The sequence below is a fragment of the Monodon monoceros genome, unplaced genomic scaffold (assembly GCF_005190385.1).
Source record: "Monodon monoceros isolate NGI ecotype Baffin Bay Population unplaced genomic scaffold, NGI_Narwhal_1 Super_Scaffold_9, whole genome shotgun sequence".
Lineage (NCBI taxonomy): Eukaryota > Metazoa > Chordata > Mammalia > Artiodactyla > Monodontidae > Monodon > Monodon monoceros.
The window spans coordinates 15,432,095-15,458,518 of NW_021703786.1; the positions used below are offsets into that span (position 1 = coordinate 15,432,095).

The 26,424-nt window shown below is 39.6% G+C and overlaps 1 protein-coding gene across 2 annotated transcripts in view; it reads right to left on the reverse strand.

The window, feature by feature from the left end:
- The window catches only part of NPEPPS (aminopeptidase puromycin sensitive), a 97,250-nt gene that overhangs the window by 55,823 nt on the left and 15,003 nt on the right, over positions 1–26,424 (reverse strand). Inside the window, exon 3 of one of the 2 annotated variants that reach the window (XM_029211837.1) lies at positions 14,838–14,972. The exons of the other annotated variant lie outside the window; for it this stretch is intronic. Within the exon in view, the coding sequence (XP_029067670.1) occupies positions 14,838–14,972 (135 nt within the window). The remainder of the gene's footprint in view (positions 1–14,837; positions 14,973–26,424) is intronic. 2 annotated transcript variants of the gene reach the window in all.

Below are 26,424 nucleotides of genomic sequence, written 5' to 3' on the forward strand. Positions count from 1 at the left end.
ACACACACACACACACACACACACACACACACACACACACACACACAATGGAAAATTAGCCATAAAAAGGAATGAAATTCTGCCATCTGCAGCAATGTGGATGGACCTAGAGAATATTATGCTTAGTGAAATATGACAGGCAGAGAAAGACAAACACTGTATGATAATCACTTATATATGGAATCTAAAAAATAATACAAATGAACGTATATGCAAAACAGAAACAGACTCACAGATATAGAAAACTAGCGATTACCAAAGGGAAGACAGTGGTAGGAGGGGCAAGACAGGGGTATGAGACTAACAGATACAAACTACTATGTATAAAATAGATCAGCAACAAGGATATATTGTATAGCACAGGGAATTATAGCCATTATCTTGTAATAACTTTTAATGGAGTATAATCTGAAAAATACTGAATCATTATACTGTACATGTGAAGCTAACATAAGATTACAAATCAACTCTACTTCAATTAACATTTTTAAAATTTGTTTTAATAACTAAATGTCTTAAGATCTAGAAGTTATAAAAGAAACAAATACATTAATACAAAACACCTTGGCATTATAAAAATAACCATAAGCAAAAATCAAAAGACATATAACAAATCAGGGAAAAAATACTACAACCCATATTATGGAAAAAGTTAAATCAGTAAAAAAGGGCAGCACCCAAGTAAAATGGACAATGACTTGAACAGATTACAGAAAAGTGAAATACAAATGGCTTTTTAAATATATGAAAGATTTAAATTTTACAATATAAAGAAATGCAAAGTAAAGGCAGTGCAAAATAATCATTTTTTACCATCAGATTAACAAAGATCAAAAAATTTGAGATATAGATACGCTGCTGAGCAGGGTGTCTGACTAACAAGCTGGTAGGTGTTGATACAATTTCTATAAAGTGCAATTTGACAATATCAATTAAAATCACAAATATAAATACCTTCTGACCCAGCAATTCCACTTCAGGAATTTATCCTAGATAAATGATGTGACATATGTACAATACTATTCATTGCAGCATAGATTCTTAATGATTTATGATAAATTCATTCCATTTAATTATAAAAAGGGGACTTCCCTGGCAGCACAGTGGTTAAGAATCTGCCTGCCAGTGCAGGGGACACAGGTTCGATCCCTGGCCCGGGAAGATCCCACATGCTGCGGAGCAATAAGCCCGTGCGCCACAGCTACTGAGCCTGCTCTCTAGAGCCCGTGAGCCACAACTACTGAGCCCACGTGCCACAACTACTGAAGCCTGCATGCCTAGAGCCCGTGCTCTGCAACGAGAAGCCACCGCAGTGAGAAGCCTGTGCATCGCAACGAAGAGTAGCCCCTGCTCGCCACAACTAGAGAAAGCCTGTGCGCAGCAATGAAGACCCAACACAGCCAAAAATAAATACATAAATAAATATATAAAAATTTTAAAAAATCATAAAAAGGAGGAAGCTCTTTTTTTTTTAATATGCTACTTTTTTTTTTTTTGGCTGTGTTGCATGTTCATTGCTGCGCACAGGCTTTCTCTAGTTGCGGCGAGCAGGGGCTACTCTTCGTTGCGATGCACAGGCTTCTCATTGCTGTGGCTTCTCTTGTTGCGGGGCACGGGCTCCAGGCACGGAGGCTTCAGTAGTTGCACCACGCAGGCTCAGTAGTTGCGGCACACAGGCCCCTAGAGCGCATGGACTTCAGTAGTTGTGATGTGTGAGTTCAGCAGTTGCGGTGCGTGAGCTCAGTAGTTGTGGTGCATGAGCTCAGTAGTTGCAGTGCATGGGCTTCAGTAGTTGTAGCTCGCAGACTCTAGAGCACAGGCTCAGTAGTTGTGGCATACGGGCTTAGTTGTTCTGCCACATGTGGGATCTTCCTGGACTAGGGATCGAACCCGTGTCCCCTGCATTGGCAGGCAGATTCTTAACAACTGCGCCACCAGGGAAGCCCCGGAAGCTCTTTATGTACTGATTTATAACAAGCTCCAAGATAAGCAAAGTACAGAACAGTTTTTCAGAAGATGCTACATTTATATAAAGAAGGAAGTTTACAATTAACTAAAGTTGTTATTTCACCAGTAAAATTTAGCAGAAGCAATCAGATTTTTTAAATTAATTTTTATTGGAAGAAGCAATAAGTTTTAAGTTTAGAACAACACCTCTTCTTCCTCACTTCATTTAACATTTTAATGTTAGCCCTCTACATACACATATACACTCTCCTTCTCCCTCTCGCTGCATCAAAAAAGCCTTCTTATATTAATATTTGAGCATGATTGGGACTTCCCTGGTGGTGCAGTGGTTAAGAATCCATCCGCCAATGCAGGGGACATGGGTTCGAGCCCTGGTCTGGGAAGATCTCACATGCCACGGAGAAACTAAGCCCATGTGCCACAACTACTGAGCCTGCGCCCTAGAGCCCATGAACCACAACTACTGAGCCCACGTGCCACAACTACTGAAGCCGACGCACCTAGAGTCCGTGCTCCACAACAGGAGAAGCCACCACAATGAGAAGCTCCCACACCACAATGAAGAGTAGCCCCCGCTCGCCATAACTAGAGAAAGCCTGCACGCAGCAACAAAGACCCAATGCAGCCAAAAATAAATATATAAATAAATTTATTTTTAAAATATTTGAGCGCTTCCCTGGTGGCGCAGTGGTTGAGAATCTGCCTGCTAATGCAGGGGACACGGGTTCGAGCCCTGGTCTGGGAAGATCCCACATGCCGCACAGCAACTGGGCCCGTGAGCCACAACTACTGAGCCTGTGCGTCTGGAGCTTGTGCTCCGCAACAAGAGAGGCCGCAATAGTGAGAGGCCCGCGCACCGCCATGAAGAGTGGCCCCCGCTTGCCACAACTAGAGAAAGCCCTCACACAGAAACGAAGACCCAGCACAGCCAAAAATAGATTCATTAATTAATAAAAAAATAAAATATTTGAGCATAATAATCTTGGATTGAAAGGTAATCATTAGTTGAGCCATGATACACTTTTCTCCCTCTTTATGTTTAAACATGGTGAAATTTACTCACAGAAAAGGAAGTACAAAGAGAGAACTACAAGGTGGTACACTCAGGAGGCCACATTTTTTAAAAGATTGAAATAGAAAAAACATACAGAAAGTCAGCCAAAGTTGTCATTGCTTATGTCATATAAACAGGCCTCTAATGGATTCTGCTCTCATATTATATTGAGATTCAAATGTAAAATCTTCTAAAAATCCCAACATTAGAAGCTCCAATTCAACTGTACTTTAAAAGTTCCTTTATATATTGTCTATGTGGAACTCAGAATGTCATTTCCTCCAAGCCACTGCTGTATGTAACAGGAAACCTAGCCCACATAATTCTATATAGCCCACATACGCCTGTATAGTTCAGTACTAGATTAAACATGTGATGAGGTTTTATTTTGTTTTTTGGCAACCTACCTACCATATTGTTTCTGTGGTTTTAGAAACCATTCTGGTGTATTGCACAGTTACAGATCAAGCAGTAACTATATTCACAGTTCCATATTTTGAAATGGATTTATATAATATAATAATGATCCTACCCCATTAGGCTATCTAAAAAGTCTAAAGAGAATTAGCCATATACCAAATACAAATCAGGCCCAAGAGAACAAAGAAATCCCTTCTAGAGTATACCTATTTTAACTAAATGACTGTTGTATATTTAGTTAAAATGACTTATCATTAGTACAAGTACTAGAGTAACACAAAGACATAGATTGTAGACCTGGTTCTGCCGCTGATTATGTGGTCTTACAGTATTACTTAACCTGTTTGGATCTCAGTTTCTTCACCTATAAAACAATTAGAAACTTTATTTCAAGTAACGGTGTAGTATATAATTTAAACAAATTCTCCCTCTCACTTACCCAACTCCCTCAAAACTAAAAAAGTTAGATGGGGGAAAAAATCTCTTCTTAAAAGCATCAAAAAGCAACAAGATAAGGAAGTCAAGATGAAAAAGAAATAGGATTACAAAAGTAGGAAGCTATCCCATGCCAGGCCACTGTTGTTCTAGAGTCATTTGTTGATTTGGTAGACATCCCTTAGAGGCCGAGTCTAGTAGGCCCTTGGGACAAAAGTTGGAATTCAGGGTCCATCAAGACTAGTGGGGAGGGGTCTTGGCAAACCAGTTCCTCCTTGGGACCTGAACCTCAAAAGGTGATAACCTCATAGTAAAGGTGACTAAGAAGAAAACTAGTCCACACATGGAATGCAATAAGACTTCAGAAAATCTGAAGCCCTGATGTTGGAAAAAGATTATAACTAGTACTAGTGACCCCCAGATGAAGTAAACAAAAATCTTCCCTAGACAAAGAAAATATCATGTTATTTTGACCATAATTTTCCTAATTTAACATACAATAATCAAATAAACCCTGGCACATCAGAGGACAAGACAAATTAAATGAAAACAGTTAAAACAATGGATGATAAAACAGGAGTCCCCAGGTATTAGCAGATATATTTATATACTTTCTTACTATGTTCAAGAAGATAAAAGCCCAAGCTTGAAAAATCTGGCAGAGAATGACAAGCTACCCCCGCCAAAAAAACCCACAAAAACAACCTGTACACTTGGAAAAATAAATTATAGAACAAAAATATACAATAACAAAAACTGAAACAAAACACCTTCAATGGACAACCTTAAAAGCAGACTAGGGACTTCCCTGGTGGCAAAGTGGTTAAGGATCCACCTGCCAATGCAGGGGACATGAGTTCGAGCCCATCTGGGAAGATCCCACATGCCATGGAGCAACTAAGCCCATGCGCCACAACTACTGAGTCTACACTCCAGAGCCTGCAAGCCACAACTACTGATCCTTAGTGCCACAACTACTGAGCCCACGTGCCACAACTACTGAAGCCTGCATGCCTACAGCCCATGCTCCACAACAAGATAAGCCACCGCAATGATATGCCCACACACCGCAACAAAGAGTAGCCTCCACTAGCCACAACTAGACAAAGCCTGTGTGCAGCAACAAAGACCCAATGCAGCCATAAATAAATAAATTTATTTTTTTAAAAAAGCTGATTAGATACAGCTGAGGAAAGAATTAATGAGTTGGAAAATAAACCAGAATAAAAGATCCAAACAAGGCACATAATAACAAAAGAATAAAAAATACGGGAAAGGATAAGAAAGATGGAGGATCTGTTAGGAGAACAAACATATATTTAACTGGAATCCCAAGAGCGCAGATGAGAGGACAGAATGGAGCAGAAGCAGTATCTGAAGAGATAATGACCAAGACCATTCTAAAACCAATTTAAGATATTAAGCCATAGATTCACCAAGCCCTTCAAATCCCAAGCAGGCTACATAAAAAGGAATCCAAGTGCATACAGTATAGTTAAACTTCAGAAAAACAAAGACTATGAGCATCTGGGGTAGGGAGGTTTGGAGGAGGGCTATTTTTAAAGAAATAACAGCCTGAGAGCTGACTTCTTAAGATCAACAATGGAAGAAAGAGGACAGCTTGAATAAAAGAGTGAATGTGCTGGAAGAAAATAATTGCAATCTAGAGTTTTACAGCCAGCAAAAAATAATCCTCGAAAATAAACTTTATAACCCAGGCACCTATGGTCAATTAATGTATGACAAAGGAGGCAAGGATATACAATGGAGGGGCTTCCCAGGTGGTCCAGTGCATAAGACTCCACACTCCCAATACAGGGCACCCAGGTTCAATCCCTGGTCAGGGAACAAGATCCCACATGTATGTCACAACTAAGAAGCCTGCATGCTGCAAGCAAGAAGTCCACACGCCGCAACTAAAAGATCCTGCATGCTGCAACTAAGACCTGGCACAGCCATAAATAAATAAATAAATATATATATATATATATATATTTTTTTTTTTAAAGAATATACAATGGAGAAAAGACAGTCTCTTCAGTAAGTGGTGCCAGGGAAATGGGACAGCTACATATAAAACAATGAGATTAGAATATTTCCTTAAACCATATACAAAAATAAACTCAAAATGGATTAAAGACTTAAATGTAAGACTTAAAACCATAAAACTCCTAGAAAAGAACATGGGCAGAACACTCTGACATCACAGCAATATTTTGGGGGGTCTGTCTCACAAAGCAAAAGAAATAAAAGCAAACATAAACAAATGGGACCTAATTAAACTTAAAAGCTTTTGCACAGCAAAGGAAACCATCGATAAAATGAAAAGACAACCTCTGGAATGGGAGAAAACATTTTCAAATGACATGAGCAACAAGGGATTAATATTCAAAATATATAAATAGCTCTTACAACTCAATATCAAAAGAACAAATAACCCAATCAAAAAATGGGAAGAAAGCCAGAATAGACACTTTTCCAAAAAAGACATACAGGTGGCTAACAAGCACATGAAAAGATGTCCCAAATTGCTAGTTATTAGAGAAATACAAATCAAAACAACGAGATATCACCTCACACCTGTCAGAATGGCTATCATCAAAAAGTCTACAAATAATAAATGCTGGCAAAGATGCAGAGAAAAGGGAACCCTTGTACACGGTTGGTGGGAATGTAAATTGGTGCAGTCACTATGGAAAACAGTACGGAGGCTCCTTAAAAAAACAAAAATAGAACTACCAGCAATTCCACTCCTGGGTTATGTATCAAAAAAAAAAACAATGAAAACACTAATTTGAAAAGATACATGTACCCCAATGTTCACAGCAGCATTATTTACAATAGCCAAGATATGGGAGCAACCCAAGTGTCCATCAACAGGTGAATGAAAGATGTAATTTATATACAACAGAAACTTAGCCATAAAAAAGAATAAAACCCTTCCATTTGCAATATGTGATGAGTCAGAGAAAGACAAGTACTGTACATTATCACTTATACTCGGAATTCTAAAATATAAAACAGGGCTTCCCTGGTGGCTCAGTGGTTAAGAATCCACCTGCCAATGCAGGGCACACGAGTTCAAGCCCTGGTCCGGGAAGAACCCATGTGGCGCGGAGCAACTAAGCTCATGCGCCACAACTACTGAGCCTGCGCTCTAGAGCCTGCGAGCCACAACTACTGAGCCCACGTGCCACAACTACTGAAGCCCGTGCACCTAGAGCCAGTGCTCTGCAACAAGAGAAACCACCGCAATGAGAAGCCCACACACCGCAACAAAGAGTAGCCCCCACTCACCTCAATTAGAGAAAGCCCACGCGCAACAACGAAGACCCAACGCAGCCAAAAAATAAATAAATTTATTTTAAAAATAAAAATAAACAAATGAATTTATGTAACAAAACTCAGTTATAAAGAACTAGTGATTGCCAATTAACAGAGAGAAGGCGTGAGGGGCAAGATAGGGGTATGGAATTAAGAAATACAAACTACCATGTATAAAGTAGATAAGCAACAAGGATATCTTGCATGGCACAAAGAAATAGAGCCATTATTTTGTAATAACTTGAAATGGAGTATAATCTGTAAAAACGCTGAATTGCTATGCTGTACACCTAAAACTAATACTGTAAATCAACTACAATTAAAACAATGTAGGAGGGCTTCCCTGGTGGTGCAGTGGTTAAGAATCTGCCTGCCAGTGCAGGGGACACAGGTTTGAGCCCTGGCCTGGGAAGATCCCACATGCTGCGGAGCAACTAAGCCTGTGTGCTACAACTACTGAGCCTGCGCTCTAGAGCCTGCATGCCACAACTACTGAAGCCTATGCACCTAGAGCCCGTGCTCCGCAACAAGGGAAGCCACCGCAATGAGAAGCCCGCGCACCACAATGAAGAGTAGCTCCCACTCGCCGCAACTAGAGAAAGCCCGCGTGCAGCAACAAAGACCCAACTCAGCCAAAAATAAATAAATAAATTTATTTAAAAAAAACAACGTAGGGATTCCAAACGAAGGTAAAAAAATAAGGTAAAGCAAAGATATGCTCAAAGAAACAAAAACAGACTTTGCCATCAACAGACCTACATTAAACATTACAAAGGGTATTCTTCAAACAGAAAAAGAATGATTCTAAATGTTTCTAAATGATTCTAAATGTTTCTAAAGGATTACTGGAATAAAGAACAACAAAAACAGTAAATATTTGGGTAAAGCTAAATGAACATTATACTATATAACAGTAATAATGTCTTTATTATTTAACTAAATATACGTACATACATAAGAAAATTAAACTACACCACAATAATACCATGTAAATCAGAGGGAGAGAAATGGAGATTAAGTGCTCTAAGATCCCTGTATTATCCAGGAGAAGGGTAAAATGATCAATTAACACTGATCTTTTTTTAAGTCAGGGATGGCTGTTATAGTTCCTGGGGTATTGACACACATCCAAAAAACAACAACAATAAAAAATTTTTTTTAACTTTTCTAATTAAGAGAATGTGAGAATGTACATAAGAAAATGGTAGATTTAAAGCCAAATAACAGTAGTTACATTAAACGTAAATGGATTAATAAATGCTTTATTTAGAAGGCAAAGATTTTCAGACTGGATTTAAATAGAAAAAAAAAGTACAATGAGCTGTTTATGTGAGATATACCTAAAACATAAAGATTGAAAATAGTGAAGGTAAAGAATGAGAAAGGGCTTCCCTGGTGGCGCAGTGGTTGAGAGTCCGCCTGCCGATGCAGGGGAGATGGGTTCGTGCCCCAGTCCGGGAGGATCCCACATGCCATGGAGCGGCTGGGCTCCTGAGCCATGGCCGCTGGGCCTGCACGTCCGGAGCCTGTGCTCCGCAACGGGAGAGGGCACAGCAGTGAGAGGCCCGTGTACGGCAAAAAAAAAAAAAAAAAGAATGAGAAAAAAATTACATGCAAACGTTAACCAAAACAAGCAAGAGAAAAAAAAATCAGTAAAAATGAAAGATTTAAACAAAATTAACAAACTTGACTTAGTAAGACATACATAAAACATTACATCCAACAGCTATACTCTTTTGAAGCACACACAAGCATTTTAAAAGTTGACCATATCTTGGGTCATAAAGCAAGTCTTAAAAGTCTAAAGGACTGAAATCATATGTTTCCTGACCATAATACAAGTAAACTAGAAAATCTCCAGGTACATCTAAACATTCCAGATCAAAAATCACAAAATATTTTGAATTGAATGAAAAAAACACTAAATGTCAAAAACTGTAGAGGCAGATCAGTGGTTGCCTGGGGATGAGGAGAAGGGGAGAAATGGATTACAAAGGGACATGAGGAAACGCTGTGGGGGTGATGGATATGTTCATTACCCTTGTTGCATTCATAGGTCAAAAAGTACCAAATTACACATTTTAATATATGCAGATTATTGTATGTGAATATTGAATATACCTTCACAAAGCTATTAAGGGGGGTGGGGGGGGGAGGACAGGAGTGAAGGAGGAGGAGCAGCAGCAGCAGCGAGCAACAAGAGCTACAGTCACTGCCTGGAGAATTTCCCCCAAAACAAACAAACTAAAAAAAGTGGGGGATACAGCTAAAAGCAATATATGTTTAGGAGGAAAATTTACAGCTTTAAGTGAATATACTAGAAAAGCAATTAATAAGTCAAGTATCCATCTCAAGAAGTTAAAAAAAAACTACAAAATAAACCCAAAGAAAGTAGAAGGAAATAATGAAGATTAAGAGCAGAAATTAAGGAAATAGAAAATAAACATTCAGTTGAGGATTTAAAAAATCGAAAGTCAGTTTTTTGAAAAAACTAATAAGGGACTTCCCTGATGGTCCAGTGGTTAAGAATCCGCCTTCCAATGCTGGGGATGCAGGCGGGGATGCAGGTTCGCTCCCTGGTCAGGGAACTAAGATCCCACATGCCGGGGGGCAACTAACCCGCATACCACAACTACTGAGCCCACGTGCTCTGGAGCCCACACACCACAACTAGAGAGAAGCCTGCACACCACAATGAAGATCCTGTGTGCTGCAACTAAGACCCAATGCCAAATAAATTAAATTAAATGTTTAAAAAAAGACTAATAAAATGGACAAATATCTGGGGATTAAGGGCAGGAAAAAGAGAAGACACAAATAAATAAAATATATAAATAAATATGTTTATAAAATTATTATTTATAATAGAATAGATACATAGAAAAATAAAATAATATTTTATTATAAGGGATCTGGAAAAGAAGATGTCCCTTGTAATTCTAAAAGTTTGAAACTATTTACAGCAGAGAATTTCCAAGCAATATTCTGTGGCAGTTCCAAATATGAATTACAGGTTTGCCAAAATATTGATTTCCTTGGCCCTTGGGGCAGCCAATAGGTCTTGAGCAATGAGAGGCCTCTGACACCCTCCTCGTGTGAGCCTCTTCTTTCTGGTGTACCAAGAAAACATCCTTTTCTATTAACATCTTGGGAAAAAAAAGTTAAGAAGCACTGATTTGGAGAACTAACTCTTCAGTTTAGCATTTAAGAACAAGCATATGTATTATGAAAAAAGACAAAACATACTAAACAAGTGGTGGCAAGGATATGGAGAAAAGGGAACCTCTGAAATACTGTTGGTGGGAATGTAAATTGGTACAGCCATTATGGAAAACAGTATGAAGATTCTTCAAAAAATTGAAAACAACTATTTTATGATCCAGCAATCTCACTTTTGGGTATACAACATAAAGGAATGAAATCTATATCTCCCATGTTCATTGCAGCATTACTCACAATAGCTATGATATGGAAACAAACTAAATGTCTGTCAGTGATGGATGAATGGATAAAGAAAATATGTTATGTTTATGTGTGTGTGTGTGCGTATATATATATATATATATACGCACACACACACACAGACATATATATATACACACATACATACACACAATGGAATACTATTCAGTCTTAAAAAAGAAGGAAATCCTGCCATTTGTGACAACATGGATGAATCTGGAGGACATTACACTAAATGAAATACGCCAGACACAGAAAGACAAATACTGCATGATATCACATATGTGGAACCTAAAATAATCAAACTCACAGAAGCAGAAAGTAGAATGCTGGCTGCCAGGAACTGGAGGGAGGGGGAAACGGGGAGATATTTTGGTCAAAGGGCACAAAGTTTCAGTTACACAAGATGACTAAGTTCTGGAAATCTAATGTACAGCAATGTATCTATTGCTGTACTGCATGCTTGAAATTTGCTAATAGGATAGATCTTAAGTGTTCTCACCACAAAAAACAAAACAAAAAAAACAGAAAATGGTAAATGTGTGAGGTGATGGACATGTTAATTAGCTTGTGATGATTATTTCACAATGTATATGTATATCAAAACATCAAGTTGTATATCTTAAAGATATATAATTTTTTGTTAATTATATTTCAATAAAACTGGAAAAAACAACAGCATATAATACAATATTATATAACGCTATGGAATCAGTTTTTCTCTCCATTTAATCTAAAAAGTACGTAATTTACAATTTTTACACTCTGAATATTTAAAACACTGTACAGAATCTTTACAATTAGTAAATATCTTGATTGTATTCCTCAAAGGGAAATAAAATACAAATTAAAGCTAATGAAAAGTAGTCCCAAATATAATTTTGTTTGTTACACATAAAGTCAATAGAATAAGCATATGAAGAAATTCAGGGGACTTCCCTGGTGGCACAGTGGTTAAGAATCCGCCTGCCAATGCACAAGACATGGATTCTAGCCCTAGTCCAGGAAGATCCCACGTGCCGCGGAGCAACTAATCCTGTGCCCCACAACTACTGAGCCTGTGCCCCAGAGCCCACAAGCCACAACTACTGAAGCCCGCGTGCCTAGAGCCCGTGCTCTGCAAGAAAAGCCGCCACTGCAATGAGAAGCCCGTGCACCACAACGAAGAGTAGCCCCCACTCACCACAACTAGAGAAAGCCCGCGTGCAGCAATGAAGACCCAACACAGTCCAAAATAAATAATACATAAATTTAAAAAAAAAAAAGAAATTCAAGCCCAAAAACTATGACAGACTTATTACTGCATTTCTTTACATTTTGCTTTAGTTCACTCAATACGTATTTATTGAACACCTACTATACGTCAGATACCATGGAAGACCACAGGTGAAAAAGAATGAATCATGGCTCTTAGTCCTTAAGGAACTTAAGTTCTAATAAGAAGTAGCACAGACACAAACAGATAATTAAAATATGGTGTGGAGACTGCCCTGGTGGCTCCGTGGTTAAGAATCCTCCTGCCAATGCAGGGGACATGGGTTCTATCCCTGGTCCAGGAAGATCCTACATGCCACAGAGCAACTAAGCCCATGCGCCACAACTACTGAGCCTGCATTCTAGAGCCCACGAGCCACAGCTACTGAGCCCATGCACTGCAACTACTGAAGCCCGCGCACCGCAACAAAGAGTAGCCCCCACTTGCCGCAACTAGAGAAAGCCCGCACGCAGCAACGGAGACCCAATGCAGCCAAAAATAAAATAAATTTATTAAAAAACATATATATATATATGGTGTGGTTTTTAATGACAGGCAGTAGACTGTGTGATGATGTGCATGGACCCAAGGAGCTGAACTGTCTAGGTTTGAATCAGTTACCAATTTTATGACCTATAGTAGGTTATATAACCTCTCTGTACCTAGGGTTAGCTATATGATTACATAATGCATTTAGTGCCTAGCATACACTAAACAATGAATTCATTTTTTTTATTATCATCACTATTAACATTATCATTATTAAGAAAAATGATACCCTTGGTTGGACCCGGTCTGAAGGTTAGGAAACCTAACTTAGGAAGACAAATACACCTTGTATAATCAAATGATAAGTCATCTAAATTCTTAAAACAACAGTCACTAGAGCAATCCATATCAGCTTAAAGCTGTTTAAATATGTTTTAAAACTTGCCAAATACAAATAAAACTTGAAAACCATTATACACTCATATACTTTATATTTGTACACAGCCATATGGAAACTTAACTATTCCTCATCAGCGAGTCTTCCACTATCACTCAAAACCAACTGAAGTGAAAGTGAAAGAATGTAAGTATGTAGAATTGCAAAGTTCATGTTCTTTCTCTCTGACCTGTACTAAAAAGGAATAAAAAGGTTGGCTACTGTTATCATTTGTTCCTTCTAATGCAAGGATTTATTCAATAGGACTCCAGTTTTTTTTTGGCCATGACTCACGTCTTGTGGGATCTCAGTTCCCTAACCAGGGATTGAACCTGGGCCACGGCAGTAAAAGCCTGGAATCCTAACCACTAGGCCACCAGGGAACTCCTGAAGATTACTTATTTTAAAATGGATCCATTCCGGGAGTTCCCTGGTGGTCTAGTAGTTAGGATTAGGTGCTTTCACTGCTGTGGCCCAGGTTTAATCCCTGGTCGGGAGCTGAAATCCCACAAGCCGCAGTGTGGCCAGAATTTTTTAAAAAAAGGATCCATTCTGCATAGAAAGCAGAACACAGTTCACAGATAAACTCAGAAATCCCAACAAGATCAGGAATTAAAAATGTGAGGTTTTGGGACTTCCCTGGTGGTCCAGTGATAAAGAATCCACCTTACAATGCAGGGGACGCAGGTTCGATCAGTAGTCAGGGAAGTAAGATCCTACATGCCGCGCGGCAACTAAGCCTGCGTGCCGCAACTACTGAGCTTGCACGCCTCAACTACAGCCCGCGTGCCACAAACTACAGAGCCCACGCGCTCTGGAGCCTGCGTACCACAATTAGAGAAGAGAAAAACCCGCACCCCACAACTAGAGAGAGGCCTGTGCACCACAACGAAGAGCCTGCGTGCCGTAACGAAAGATCCTGCATGCCGCAACTAAGACCTGACACAGCCAAAAATAAATAAAATAAATAAATCTCTTTTTTAAAATGTGAGGTTTTATCTCAATGTTAATACTATTTATAAATTCTTCCCTTGAAAAATATGTCTTCTGTTTGTCTCTACTGTCTTTGCAATTGGTTTTAAGTTTCTTGTAGATAAAGGATACTTCAGACATGCTTTCACACTTACCAAACTACTACTTAAAAATGGATATTGGGACTTCCCTGGTGTTTCAGTGGTTAAGACTCTGTGCTTCAGGACTTCCCTGATGGTCCAGTGGTTAAGACTCCACACTCCCAATGCAGGGGGCACGGGTTCAATCCCTGACCGGGGAACTAAGATCCCACATGTCGCCCGGCGTGGCCAAAAAAGACTCCGTGCTTCCACTGCAGGGCGCATGGGTTCGATCCCTGGTCGGGTAACTAAGGTCCCACGTGCCACACAGTGTGGCCAAAAAGAAAAAAAAAACTTTTTTTTAATGGATATTAAATAAAAACTCCTTGAATTACTACACAAATGACCACTTAAGCAAACAAAACAAAACAAAAAACTTTGATATGGGGAGGGGAAGGCTTCAAATAAATAATAAACTAAACTTCCTTTAGTTAATTTATCTGAAAAGTGAGCAGACAGGCAGAACCTGGGAGATAGAGGGAAACATTCTGTACAATATTACTTGCAGTCCCACAATAATCGAAGGTACTTGATTCTAACATTAATTATGATGCTTACATAAATAATTATTTACGTACACATCAATAAGACTTAAATAAGGAATTCTCTGGTGGTCCAGTGGTTAGGACTCGGTGCTTTCACTGCTGTGGGCTCGGGTTCAATCCCTGGTCGCAGAACTAAGATCCTGCAAGCTGTGTGGCCCAGCCAAAAAAACAAAAAAGACTTAAATAAAAGAAAATGTTAAATGTTTATAAAGCAGCCAAATAATGTAGGTTTTGGAACCAGTGCTTAAATGTTAGAATATATATACCTTCAGAGTAAAGTTCCATTAAAGTGGAAAATAGGAAAATGTGGGGAGGAAAAAAAAAACAACCTACTCACCAAAATTGTCACTGAATTGTTTACGGTTGTCAAAGCATCTAAAGACACAATCTGTAGGGGATTCCCTGGCGGTCCAGTGGTTAGGACTCCGGGCTTTCACTGACAAGAGCCTGGGTTCAATCCCTGGCCGGGGAACTAAGATTTCACAAGACACACGGTGTGGCCAAAAAAAACAAAAAACAAAAAAAAGGATCAACTGTTAATATATCTGGATTAAAAGATATGAGAAAGTTTTAATTTCTATTTGAAATGGTCTCACTTTCCTCTTTCCAAGGGAGAGCGGGTAGAAGAGTAGACAACTCATACTCAGTATAGGTAATATAAATCCCATTATGCATTATTTTAAGGCAAGTTCTAAGATTTCTGGATAAGTCTCAAGTGACTGAATGGTCACAGGATGCTAATTAGAAATTTTAATTTGTAGACTCATAATACCACAGACTGAATCAAGTCCAGAAACATTAACTAGAATATAAAAATCTAGAAAGACACGACAAAAGAGAATTCTAAACCAAAATGCGCCTTTCAGTTAGCTGCAGATTAGCAAGGTGGGAGAAAGCTAACTTAAAAAATTCACTCAACTGACAGATTTAACTAGTACGGCAAAGTTAAAACACAAAAGACAGACACAATGAAATTTTGCAATGATAGATAACAAAGGGTGTACCTACAATATATATCATGTATGTTCAAAGCAATACAAAAATAGGCCAAAAAAATTACAAATACAAAATTGTTACCAAAAAACATTAAAAGGCCAATAGTATATGAAATGATATTCAACTCTATTAATAAAAAGTTCAAATGTAAACAATATATTTTTCATTTCTCAGATGAGAAAAACTACAAAGATTCATAATAACATCCAGTAAACCGGAAATACAGCTATCCAAAACCTGTCACACTGGTTCACAAAAGATGTCTTTTGCACTACTGTTTATAACAGCCAAAAAAGGGAGGGATAACCAATATGTGCAACATTAAGAAATGGCTTTGTAGGGGGCTTCCCTGATGGCGCAGTAGTTAAGAATCCGCCTGCAAATGCAGGGGACACGGCTTCAAGCCCTGGTCCGCGAAGATCCCACATGCCGCGGAGCAACTAAGCCTGTGCACCACAACTACTGAGCCTGCGCTCTAGAGCCCGTGAGGAACAACTACTGGGCCTGCGTGCCACAATTACTGAAGCCCACGTGCCTACAGCCCGTGCTCCGCAACAAGAGAAACCACCGCAATGAGAAGCCCACGCACCGCAACAAAGAGTAGCTCCCTCTCGTCGCAACTAGAGAAAGCCTGCACGCAGCAACGAAGACCCAATGCGGCCATAAATAAATAAATAATAAATAAATTTAAAAGGGAGATAACCTTCTTTAAAAAAAAAAAATCAGTTGCTTTTCCATACTCTAACAATGAACAATCTCAAGACTTCCCTGGAGGCGCAGTGATTAAGAATCCACCTGCCAGGCCTCCCTTGGTGGCACAGTGGCTGAGAATCCACCTGCCAATGCAGGGGACACGGGTTCAAGCTCTGGTCCGGGAAGAACCCACATGCCGCGGAGCAACTAAGCCCATGCGCCACAACTACTGAGCCTGTGCCCTAGAGTCTGTGAGCCACAACTACTGAGCCCACGTGCCACAACTACAGAGCCCGCGTGCCACAACTACCGAAGTTCACATGCCTAGAGCCCGTGCTCCACAACAAGAGAAGCCACCACGATGAGAAGACACACCACAAAAAAGAGTAGCCCCACTGGCTGCAACTAGAGAAAGCCCGTGCACAGCAACGGAGACTCAACGCAGCCAAAAATAAAATAAATAAATAAATAATAAATTTATTAAAAAAAAAAAAAAGAATCAACCTGCCAATGCAGGGGACATGGGTTTGAGCCCTGGTCTGGGAAGATCCCACATGCCGCAGAGCAACTAAGCCTGTGCCCCACAACTACAGAGCCTGCATTCTAGAGCCTGTTAGCCACAACTACTGAGCCCACATGCCACAACTACTGAAGCCCACGGGCCTAGAGCCCGTGCTCCACAACAGGAGAAGCCACCACAATGAGAAGCTCGCACACCACAATGAAGAGTAGCCCCCGCTCGCCATAACTAGAGAAAGCCTGCACACAGCAACAAAGACCCAATGCAGCCAAAAATAAATAAATAAAGTTATTTTAAAAATAATGAACAATCTCAAAGGGAATTAATAAAACATTCCATTTACAATAGCATCAAAAATAACATAAAATACTTAGGGAAAAATTTTAACCAAAGAGGTGAAAGACTTGTACACTAAAAACTACAAAATGTTGCTCAAAGAAGTTAAAGAAGATACAAATAAATGGAAAGACATTCCTTGTTCATGGATTAGAAGACTTAATATTGTTTGATGTCCACAATAGCCAAGATGATCTATATGTAGATTCAATGCAATCCCTCTCAAAAGCCCAACACCGTTTTTTGCAAAAATTTTAAAACCCATCCAAAAATTCAAACAGAATCTCAAAGGACCCTGGAGAGCCAAAACAATCTGGAAAAAGAACAAAGTTGGAAGTCTCACATTTCCTGATTACAAGGCTACAGTAACCCCAAAAAGTGTGGTACTGGCATCAAGAGAGACATATAGACCAATGGAATAGAATGGAGAGCCTGGAAATAAACTCTTGCACATACAGTCAAATGATTTTCAACAAGGGTGCTAAAACCATTCATTCATTGGGGAAAAGGGAAGTCTTCAAAAAATAGTATTTGGAGGGCTTCCCTGGTGGCGCAGTGGTTGAGAGTCTGCCTGCCGATGCAGGGGACACGGGTTCGGGCCCCGGTCCAGGAAGATCCCACATGCCGCGGAGCAGCTGGGCCCGTGAGGCGTGGCTGCTGAGCCTGAGCGTCCGGAGCCTGTGCTCCGCGGCGGGAGAGGCCACAGCAGTGAGAAGCCTGCGTACTGAAAAAACAAACAAAAAATAGTATTTGGAAAACTGGATATCCACATGCAAAAGAATGAAGTTGAACCCCTTATACCATATACAAAAATGGATCAAAATGTGGGAATTAACACTATAAAAGGGACCTAAATGTGGGAACTAACACTATAAAACTCTTAGAAGAAAATATAAAAGTTTCATGAGGGCTTCCCTGGTGGCGCAGTGGTTGGGAGTCCGCCTGTCGATGCAGGGGACACGGGTTCGTGCCCCGGTCCGGGAAGATTCCACATGCCGTGGAGCGGCTGGGCCCGTGAGCCATGGCCGCTAAGCCTGTGCGTCCGGAGCCTGTGCTCCGCAACGGGAGGGGCCCCAACAGTGAGAGGCCCGCGTACCACAAAAAAAAAAAAAAAAAGAAACATTAGCAAGGATATGGAGCAACTGGATCTCACACAGCTGATGGGGATATAAAATGGTACAACCATTTGAGAACACTGGCAGTTTCTTTAAAAATTCTCCATTTACCATATTATGCAGCCATTGTATTCCCAGGTATTTTTTTTTAAGTGTTTTTATTCATTCATTCATTCATTTATTTTCGGCTGCATTGGGTCTTCGTTGCTGCGCGTGGGCTTTCTCTAGCTGTGGTGAGTAGGGGCTACTCTTCTTTGCAGTGTGTGGGCTTCTCATTGCGGTGGCTTCTCTTGTTGTGGAGCACGTGCTCTAGGCGCGGAGGCTTCAGTAGCTGTAGCACGCGGGCTCAGTAGTTGCGGCATGCAGGCCCTAGAGTGAGTGGACTTCAGTAGCTGTGACTCGCGGGCTCTAAAGTGCAGGTTCAGTAGTTGTGGCACGCGGGCTTAGTTGCTCTGCGGCATGTGGGATCTTCCCGGACCAGGGATCGAACCCGTGTCCCCTGCATTGGCAGGCAGATTCTTAACCACTGTGCCACCAGGGAAGTCCCTATTCCCAGGTATTTACCCAAGAGAAATGAAAGCACATGTCTACAAAAGGGCACATATTGCTTTTATATTTTAAGAATGCAACCTTTTATATTGGAAATAAAAATAAAATCACTAGGAGGATTTCCGATATCTGGTCTTACATGTAAGGAGCCTAGAAGTTGCCACTCCATCCTAACAACACAAGTAAAAAGCTGGAGAAACTGAAAAATCAACAACTCTCCTTAGATCCACCAGAGAAGTGAGGACAAAGAGCAAACCACTGCTGAAAAAACTGGAGACAGGCAGATACAGAAAATCACAACATACCTGGGCAGAAATCCACAAGAAGAAATCACCCCTGGCAACTAGTGCTGGGGTAGGAATACCTGAACTGTAATTGATGAAGTGCTGGAGGCTCAGTGTGGACAAGCTTGAGAGTTTAAAATTCCAGGAGGACCCAGTCATAGAGAGACCCTCATGCTTTTTATGAGTCTTACCTCCAGGAGCTGTACCAAGTCCTAAAAGTAAATATCAGAGAAAAATCCTCTCATGCTTCCGGCAAGGGGAGGGGAAAAGAAACCATTCTGAAATATGCTAGAATATTCTGTTCTTAACAAAACCTGCCCTCAGAAGAAACTATTTTACCAGAGTTTAACCTGCTGGGGTTCCATCAGAGCCTAACCTACCTGGGGTAAAGTAAATGCCCAACTCCAGCCCCTCCTAAGGGGGCTACCTAAGTGGGTAAGAAATATTCTACCTAAGGGGGTAAGAAAACCTGAGAAGCACCAGTGAAGCTCACAGACCAGGAGCACAAGCTCACGGAAAGACTAAGATTTAATCATAGGACTAAAGAATGCTTCCGCTCCCCTCTTACCTTACCACTGCATTATTAAAGTCCTATTTATTGCAGTTCCTTTTACCTAGTACATCATGTCTGCCTTTCAACAAAAAATGGCAAGGCACACTAAACGGCAGAAAACACCGCTTAAAGACACTGAACAAGCATCAAAACTAGAATCAGATATGGCAGGAATGTTGGAATTATCAGACCTGTACGATTAATATCTAACAATGGATAATGCAAGCAGAGACATGGAAATTCTGAGAAATAAAAAGAAATGCTAGAGATCAAAAACACTGTAACAGAAAATAAATAATATCTTTGATGGGCTCATTATTAGACACAGCTGGAAAGGAATCTCTGCTCTTGAGGACTTGACACTAGAAACTTCCAAAACTGAGAAGCTAAGACAAAAAAGACTGAAAAAAACAAAAACACAGCAAAATATCCAAGAACTATGGGAAAAGTACAAGAGGTGTTACGTACATGTAACAGGAATACCAGAAGGAGAAGAAAAAGAGAAAGAAACAGAAGCAATATTTAAAGCAATAACTAAGAATTTCCCCAAATTAATGTCAGAAACCAAACCACAGATCCAAGAAGCTCAGAGAAGGATAACGGAGGGGAAAGAAAAAAAAAAAAAAAACAATTACACCTAGGCATATTACAGTCAAAATTTAGAAAATCAAAGCTAGAGAAAAAGAAAATCTTGAAAGAAGCTGGAGGAAGAGAAAAACACCTTACCTACAGAGGACCAAAGATAAGAATTACATTCAACTTCTCAGAAACCATACTAGCAAGAAAAGAGTGGAAGGAAATCTTTAAAGTGTCAAGAGAGAAAAACTACTAACCTAGAATCCTGTACCTTTCAAAATTGTCCTTCAAAGTGAAGGAAAACCAATCTTTTTGTGAACCTAAACTGCTCTTAAAAAATAAAGTCTTTTGACAAAGTGAGAATAGACTTTCTCAGACAAACAAAAATTGAGGGAATCTGTTGCCAGTAGACATGCTTTACAAGAAATGTTAAAAGTTCTTTAAAGAGAAGGAAAATTATATAAGTCAAAAACTCAGATCTACAATAAAGAAAGGAAGAGCATCAGAGAATGAGTAAATGAGAGAAAAATAAAAATGTTTACTTCTCTTATTCCTAATTGATCTAGAAGATAATAGTTTGTTCAAAATAGTAATAGCAGCAATGTATTTGATTATGTTGGCTTCTGTGTGGATGCAAATGTATAAGGGAAATGAATGACAGCAATGACACAAGGAATGGGAGAGAAGAATTAGGAATATTTTGTTATTATAAGGTACTCACGCTACTTGTGAAGCAGTATAGTTTTATTTGAAAATGGACTAGATTAGTAGTAAATGTATACTGCAAACTCTAAGGCAATCACTAAAAAAACTTAAAAAAAGGAATATAATTGATATGCTAAGGAAGGAGAGAAAATGGCATCATATAATGTTCAATTAAAACCATAAAAGGGGGCTTCCCTGGTGGCGCTGTGGTTGCGAGTCCGCCTGCCGATGCAGGGGACACGGGTTCGTGCCCCGGTCCGGGAAGATCCCACATGCCACGGAGTGGCTGGGCCCGTGAGCCATGACCGCTGAGCCTGCGCGTCTGGAGCCTGTGCTCCGCAACGGGAGAGGCCGCGGCAGTGAGAGGCCCGCGTACCGCAAAAGAAAAAAAAAACAAAAAACATAAAAGGTATCAATGGTATAAATACACCAATGAAAAAACAGACTGTCAGAGCAGATCAAAAAACAAGACCTCACTACATGCTGTCCACAAGAAACCCACTTTAAATATAAAGACACATATAAATTAAAAATAAAGAGATGGGACTTCCCAGGTGGTGCAGTGGTTAAGAATCTGCCTGCCAATGCAGGGGACACGAGTTCGATCCCTGGGCCAGGAAGATTCCCACAGCCCATGGAGCAACTAAGCCTATGTGCCACAACTACTGAGCCTGCGCTCTAGAGCTCGTGAGCCACAACTACTGAAGCCCATGATCCACAACAAGAGAAGCCACAGCAATGAGGAGCCCGCACACCACAACAAAGAGTAGCCCCTGCTCGCCACAACTAGAGAAAGCCTGCACGCAGCAATGAAGACCCAACGCAGCCAATAAATAAATAATTTTTTTACAATAAATAAATAAAAAAATTTTTAAATATGTTTCATAAAAAAAATAAAGAGATGGGGAAAAGATATATTATGCTAACATTAATCAAAAGAAAGTGGAAGTAACTATATTAATTTCAGACAGAGCAGACTTCAGAAGAAGGAAACTTATCAGGGATAAAAAAGGGGAATTACATAATGATAAAAGGGGCAATACTCCAAGAAGACATAACAATCCTTAATATGTATGCCTCTAACAGCAGAGTGTCAAAATACATGAGGCAAAAACTGACAGAATAGCAAGGAGAAATATATGAATCTACTATTACAGTTGGAGATTTTAACACCCTTCTGTAAGAAACACACAGATCCAGCAGCAGTAACTCAGTAAGGTTACAGCTGAACTAAACAGCACCATCCATCAACTGGATATAATTGACATCTATAGACTATTTCATCAAACAATAGCTCATTATACATTCTACTCAAGCTCACATGGAACATTCATCAAGACAGACCACACTCTGGGTCATAAAACACACATTAACTAATTTAAAAGAATAAAAAATTATAAACTGTCTGCTCTCAGACTACAATGGAATTAAATTAGAGATCAATAAAAGAAAAATACTTGAAAAAATACTAAAATACTTGGAGACTAAACACACGTCTAGATAAGACACAGGTCAAAGAAGAAATAACCTTCCAAAACAGAAAACACCAGGCCCAGATGGGTCCACTTGTGAATTCTACCAAACATTTAAGAAAAATTATACCCGTTTTCTACAATCTCTTCCAGAGGATAGAGGCAGAGGGAACACTTCCTAACTCATTCTATTAGGCCAGCCATTACCCCAATATCAAAATCAGACACATTACAAGACATTACAAGAATACTACAGACCAATAAATATCTCTTATAAACACAGATGCAAAATTCTCAACAAAATATTAGCAAATCAAATCCAACAATATATAAAAAGAATTATATGCCATGACCAAGTGGAATTTATCCCAATATGCAAGGCGGCTTCAATGTTCAAAATTAAATTAATGTACTCCATCACAGAAACAGGCTAAAGAAGAAAAATCACACGATCAAATGAATAGATGCAGAAAAAACATTTGACAAAATCCAACATCTATTCATGATAAAAACACTCAGCAAACTAGGAATAAAGATGAACTTCTTCAACTTGATAAAGAATATCTACAAAAACCCTACAGTTAACATCATACTTAATGAGAAACTCTGAGCTTTCCAGCTAAGATGAGGAACAAGCGAGGATGTCCCTTCTCACTTCTACTTTTCAACATCATACTGGAAGTTCTAGCTAATGCAACAAGACAAGAAAAGGACAGGAAACAAAAGGTATACATACTGGAAAGGTAGAAATAAAACTGTCTTTGTTCACAGATGATATGGTCATGTAGAAAATTCAAAATAATCAACAAAAAACTCCTGTTACGAATAAGCAATTAAAGCAAGGTTTCAGGATACAAAGTTCAAAGTTGCAGGATACAAGGTTAACACATTAAAGTCAATTGCTTTCCCATATACCAGCAATGAATAAGTGGTATCTGAAACTTTTTTAAAATTATATTTTAGGGACTTCCTTGGTGGCGCAGTGGTTAAGAATCCACCTGCCAATGCAGGGGACACGGGTTCGAGCCCTGGTCCGGGAAGATCCCACATGCCGCGGAGCAACTAAGCCCGTGTGCCACAACTACTGAGCCTGTGCTCTAGAGCCAGCAAGCCACAACAACTGAAGCCCGCACACCTAGAGCCTGTGCTCCGCAACAACAGAAGCCACCGCAGTGAGAAGCCCGCGCATCACAAAGAAGAGTAGCCCCCACTTGCCACAACTAGCGAAAGCCCACACGCAGCAACAAAGATCCAACACAGCCAAAAATAAATAAACAACTTAAAAAAAGTTATCATTTACATTATCACCCCCCAAAATGAAATGCTTAGGTATAACTCTAACAAAATATGTACAAGATTCATATCTGATGAAAGACCAAATAAGTAAATGAATAAAAAGATATTTCATGTTCATGGATAAGAAGACTCAATACTGTCAAGATATTTCCTGTTCCCAACCTGATCTACAGACTCAATCCCAATCCCAATCAAAATCCCAGGAAGTTATTTTGTGGATATTTTTAAGTTGACTCTAAAGTTTATATGGAGAGGCAAACAATCCAGAATGCCCAACTCAATACTGAAGAAGACAAAGTCAGAGGACACTACCCAATATCAAGACTTATTATAAAGCTACAGTAATCAAGATGATGTGGTACTGGAGAAACAAGAGAAAAATAGATCAATGGAACAAAACAGACAGCCTAGAAATAGACCCACATAAATATAGTCAACTGATCTTGACAAAGGAGCAAAAGCAATACAATGGACCTATCTTTTCAACAAATGGTGCTGGAAACTGGACATCCACATGCAAAAAAAAGAAAAAAAATCAATCTAGACAGACCTTACCCTTTTTATAAAAATTAACTCAAAATGAGATTATAGACCTAAATGTAAAATGCAAAACCATAAAACTCCTGGAAGATAACATAGGAGAAAATCTAATTGACCTTAGGTATGGTGATGACTTTTCACAAACAACACCACGAAAGACACAATCCATGAAAGAAATAAATGACAACCCGGACTTCATTAAAATTAAGAACTTCCGCTCTGAGAAGGACAACATTACAGAGAATAAGAATTCAAGCCACAGGGTAGGAGAAAATATTTGTGAAAGACACTCCTGATAAAGGACGGTTATCCAAAATGTACAAAGAATTCTTAAAACTCAACAATAAAAAAAAGAACAATCCAACTAATATTGTGCAAAAGACCTAAACAGATATCTCACCAAAGAAGATATATAGAAGGCAAGTAAGCATATGAAGAGATGATCAACATGAAGTCATTAGGGTCCTGCAAATTAAAATAATGGCATACCACTGCACACCTATAGAATAGCCAAAATCCAAGACACAACAACAAATGCTGGGGAGTATGTGGAGCAACAGGAACTCTCATTCATTGCTGATTGGAATCCAAAATGACAGTCACTTTGGAGGACAGTTTGGCAGTTTCTTACAAAACTAAACACACTCTTCTATCATAGGATCCAGGAATCATGCTCCTTGATATTTAGCCAAAGGAGTTCAAAGCTTATGTCCTCACAAAACCCTACACATGGATATTTACAGCACCTTTATTCATAACTGCCAAATCTTGGACACAACCAAGAGGACCTTCAGCAGGTGAATGGAAAAAAAAACTGACACATACAGACAAGGGAATATTATTCAGAGCTAAAAAGAAGTGAGCTACTGAGCAATGAAAAGACATGGAAGAAATGTATATTACTAAGTGAAAGAAGCCAATCTGAAAAGGCATGACTCCACCTAATTCTAGAAAAGACAAAGCTATAGTAAAAAGATTAGTGATTGCCAAGGGGAGGGATGGGTAAATAGGCAGAGCACGGAAGATTTTTAGAGTACTGAAAAACTCTGTACAGGGCTTCCCTGGTGACGCAGTGGTTGAGAGTCCTCCTGCCGATGCAGGGGACACGGGTTCGTGCCCTGGTCCGGGAAGATCCCACATGCTGCGGAGCAGCTAGGCCCGTGAGTCATGGCTGCTGAGCCTGCGCGTCCGGAGCCTGTGCTCCACAACGGGAGAGGCCACAACAGTGAGAGGCCTGCGTACCGCAAAAAAACAAAACAAAACAAAAAAACTCTGTACAAGACTATAATGGTAGATACATGTCATTATACATTTGTCAAAACCCATGGAATGTATCACAGCAAGAGTGAACTGTAAGGTAAACTATGGACTTTAGGTGATAGTGAGGTCAATGTAGGCTCATTGACTGTAACAGATGTACCACTCTGGTTTGGGATGCTGATAGTGGGACAGGCTGTATGTGTGGGGACAGGGGCTATATGAGAAATCTCTGTACTTTCTACTCAATTTTGCACTGAACTTAAAACCCTAAAAAGTAAAGATTTTAATTAAAAAAATAAAATCAACAAAATTTAATTCAGAAAACAGGCAGCTCTGATAGTTACCAAAGAACTGGGAAAATATTTGGTTCCTCAATGTAGCCTGGACACTACGGTTAGCTTATGCATTAATTCATCTATTCTTCAGAACAGTGATAGCATATAACAGACTTTATTTTCAAAATTCCCAAAACTCGGGAGTTCCCTGGCAGTCCAGTGGTTAGGACTTGGGACTTTCACTACCATGGGCCTGGGCTCAATCCCTGGTCAGAGAAATAAGATCCCACAAGCCTCACGGTGTGGCCAAAACAAACAAACAAACAAAAAATCCCAGGTACTTCCCTGGCAGTCCAGTGGTTAAGACTCTGCCCTGCCAATGCAAGGGATGCAAGTTCGATCCCTGGTTGGGGAACTAAGATCCCACATGCTGCGCAGCATGGCCAAAAGATTTAAAAAACAAACAAAAAAAGAACACCCCAGAGAATCTGGGAGTTCTAAGTAAAATAAATAAATAAACAAACAAATAAATAAAATCCCCAAACTCAATACACTTGGGAATAGTAAATAAACGAGAGACAAAATAAAAACAAGTTCTCAAAAACAATGCCATTTTAGTGCTCGAAAAACTAAAAGCTACCTAAAAGAGCTATTATGCTAGATTCTGAATTTTTTTAAAGTACATACCACTGGAACTCATATAGCAAACTAAAACAATTTGCTTAACATATTTAATAGTGATATGGCATAATAT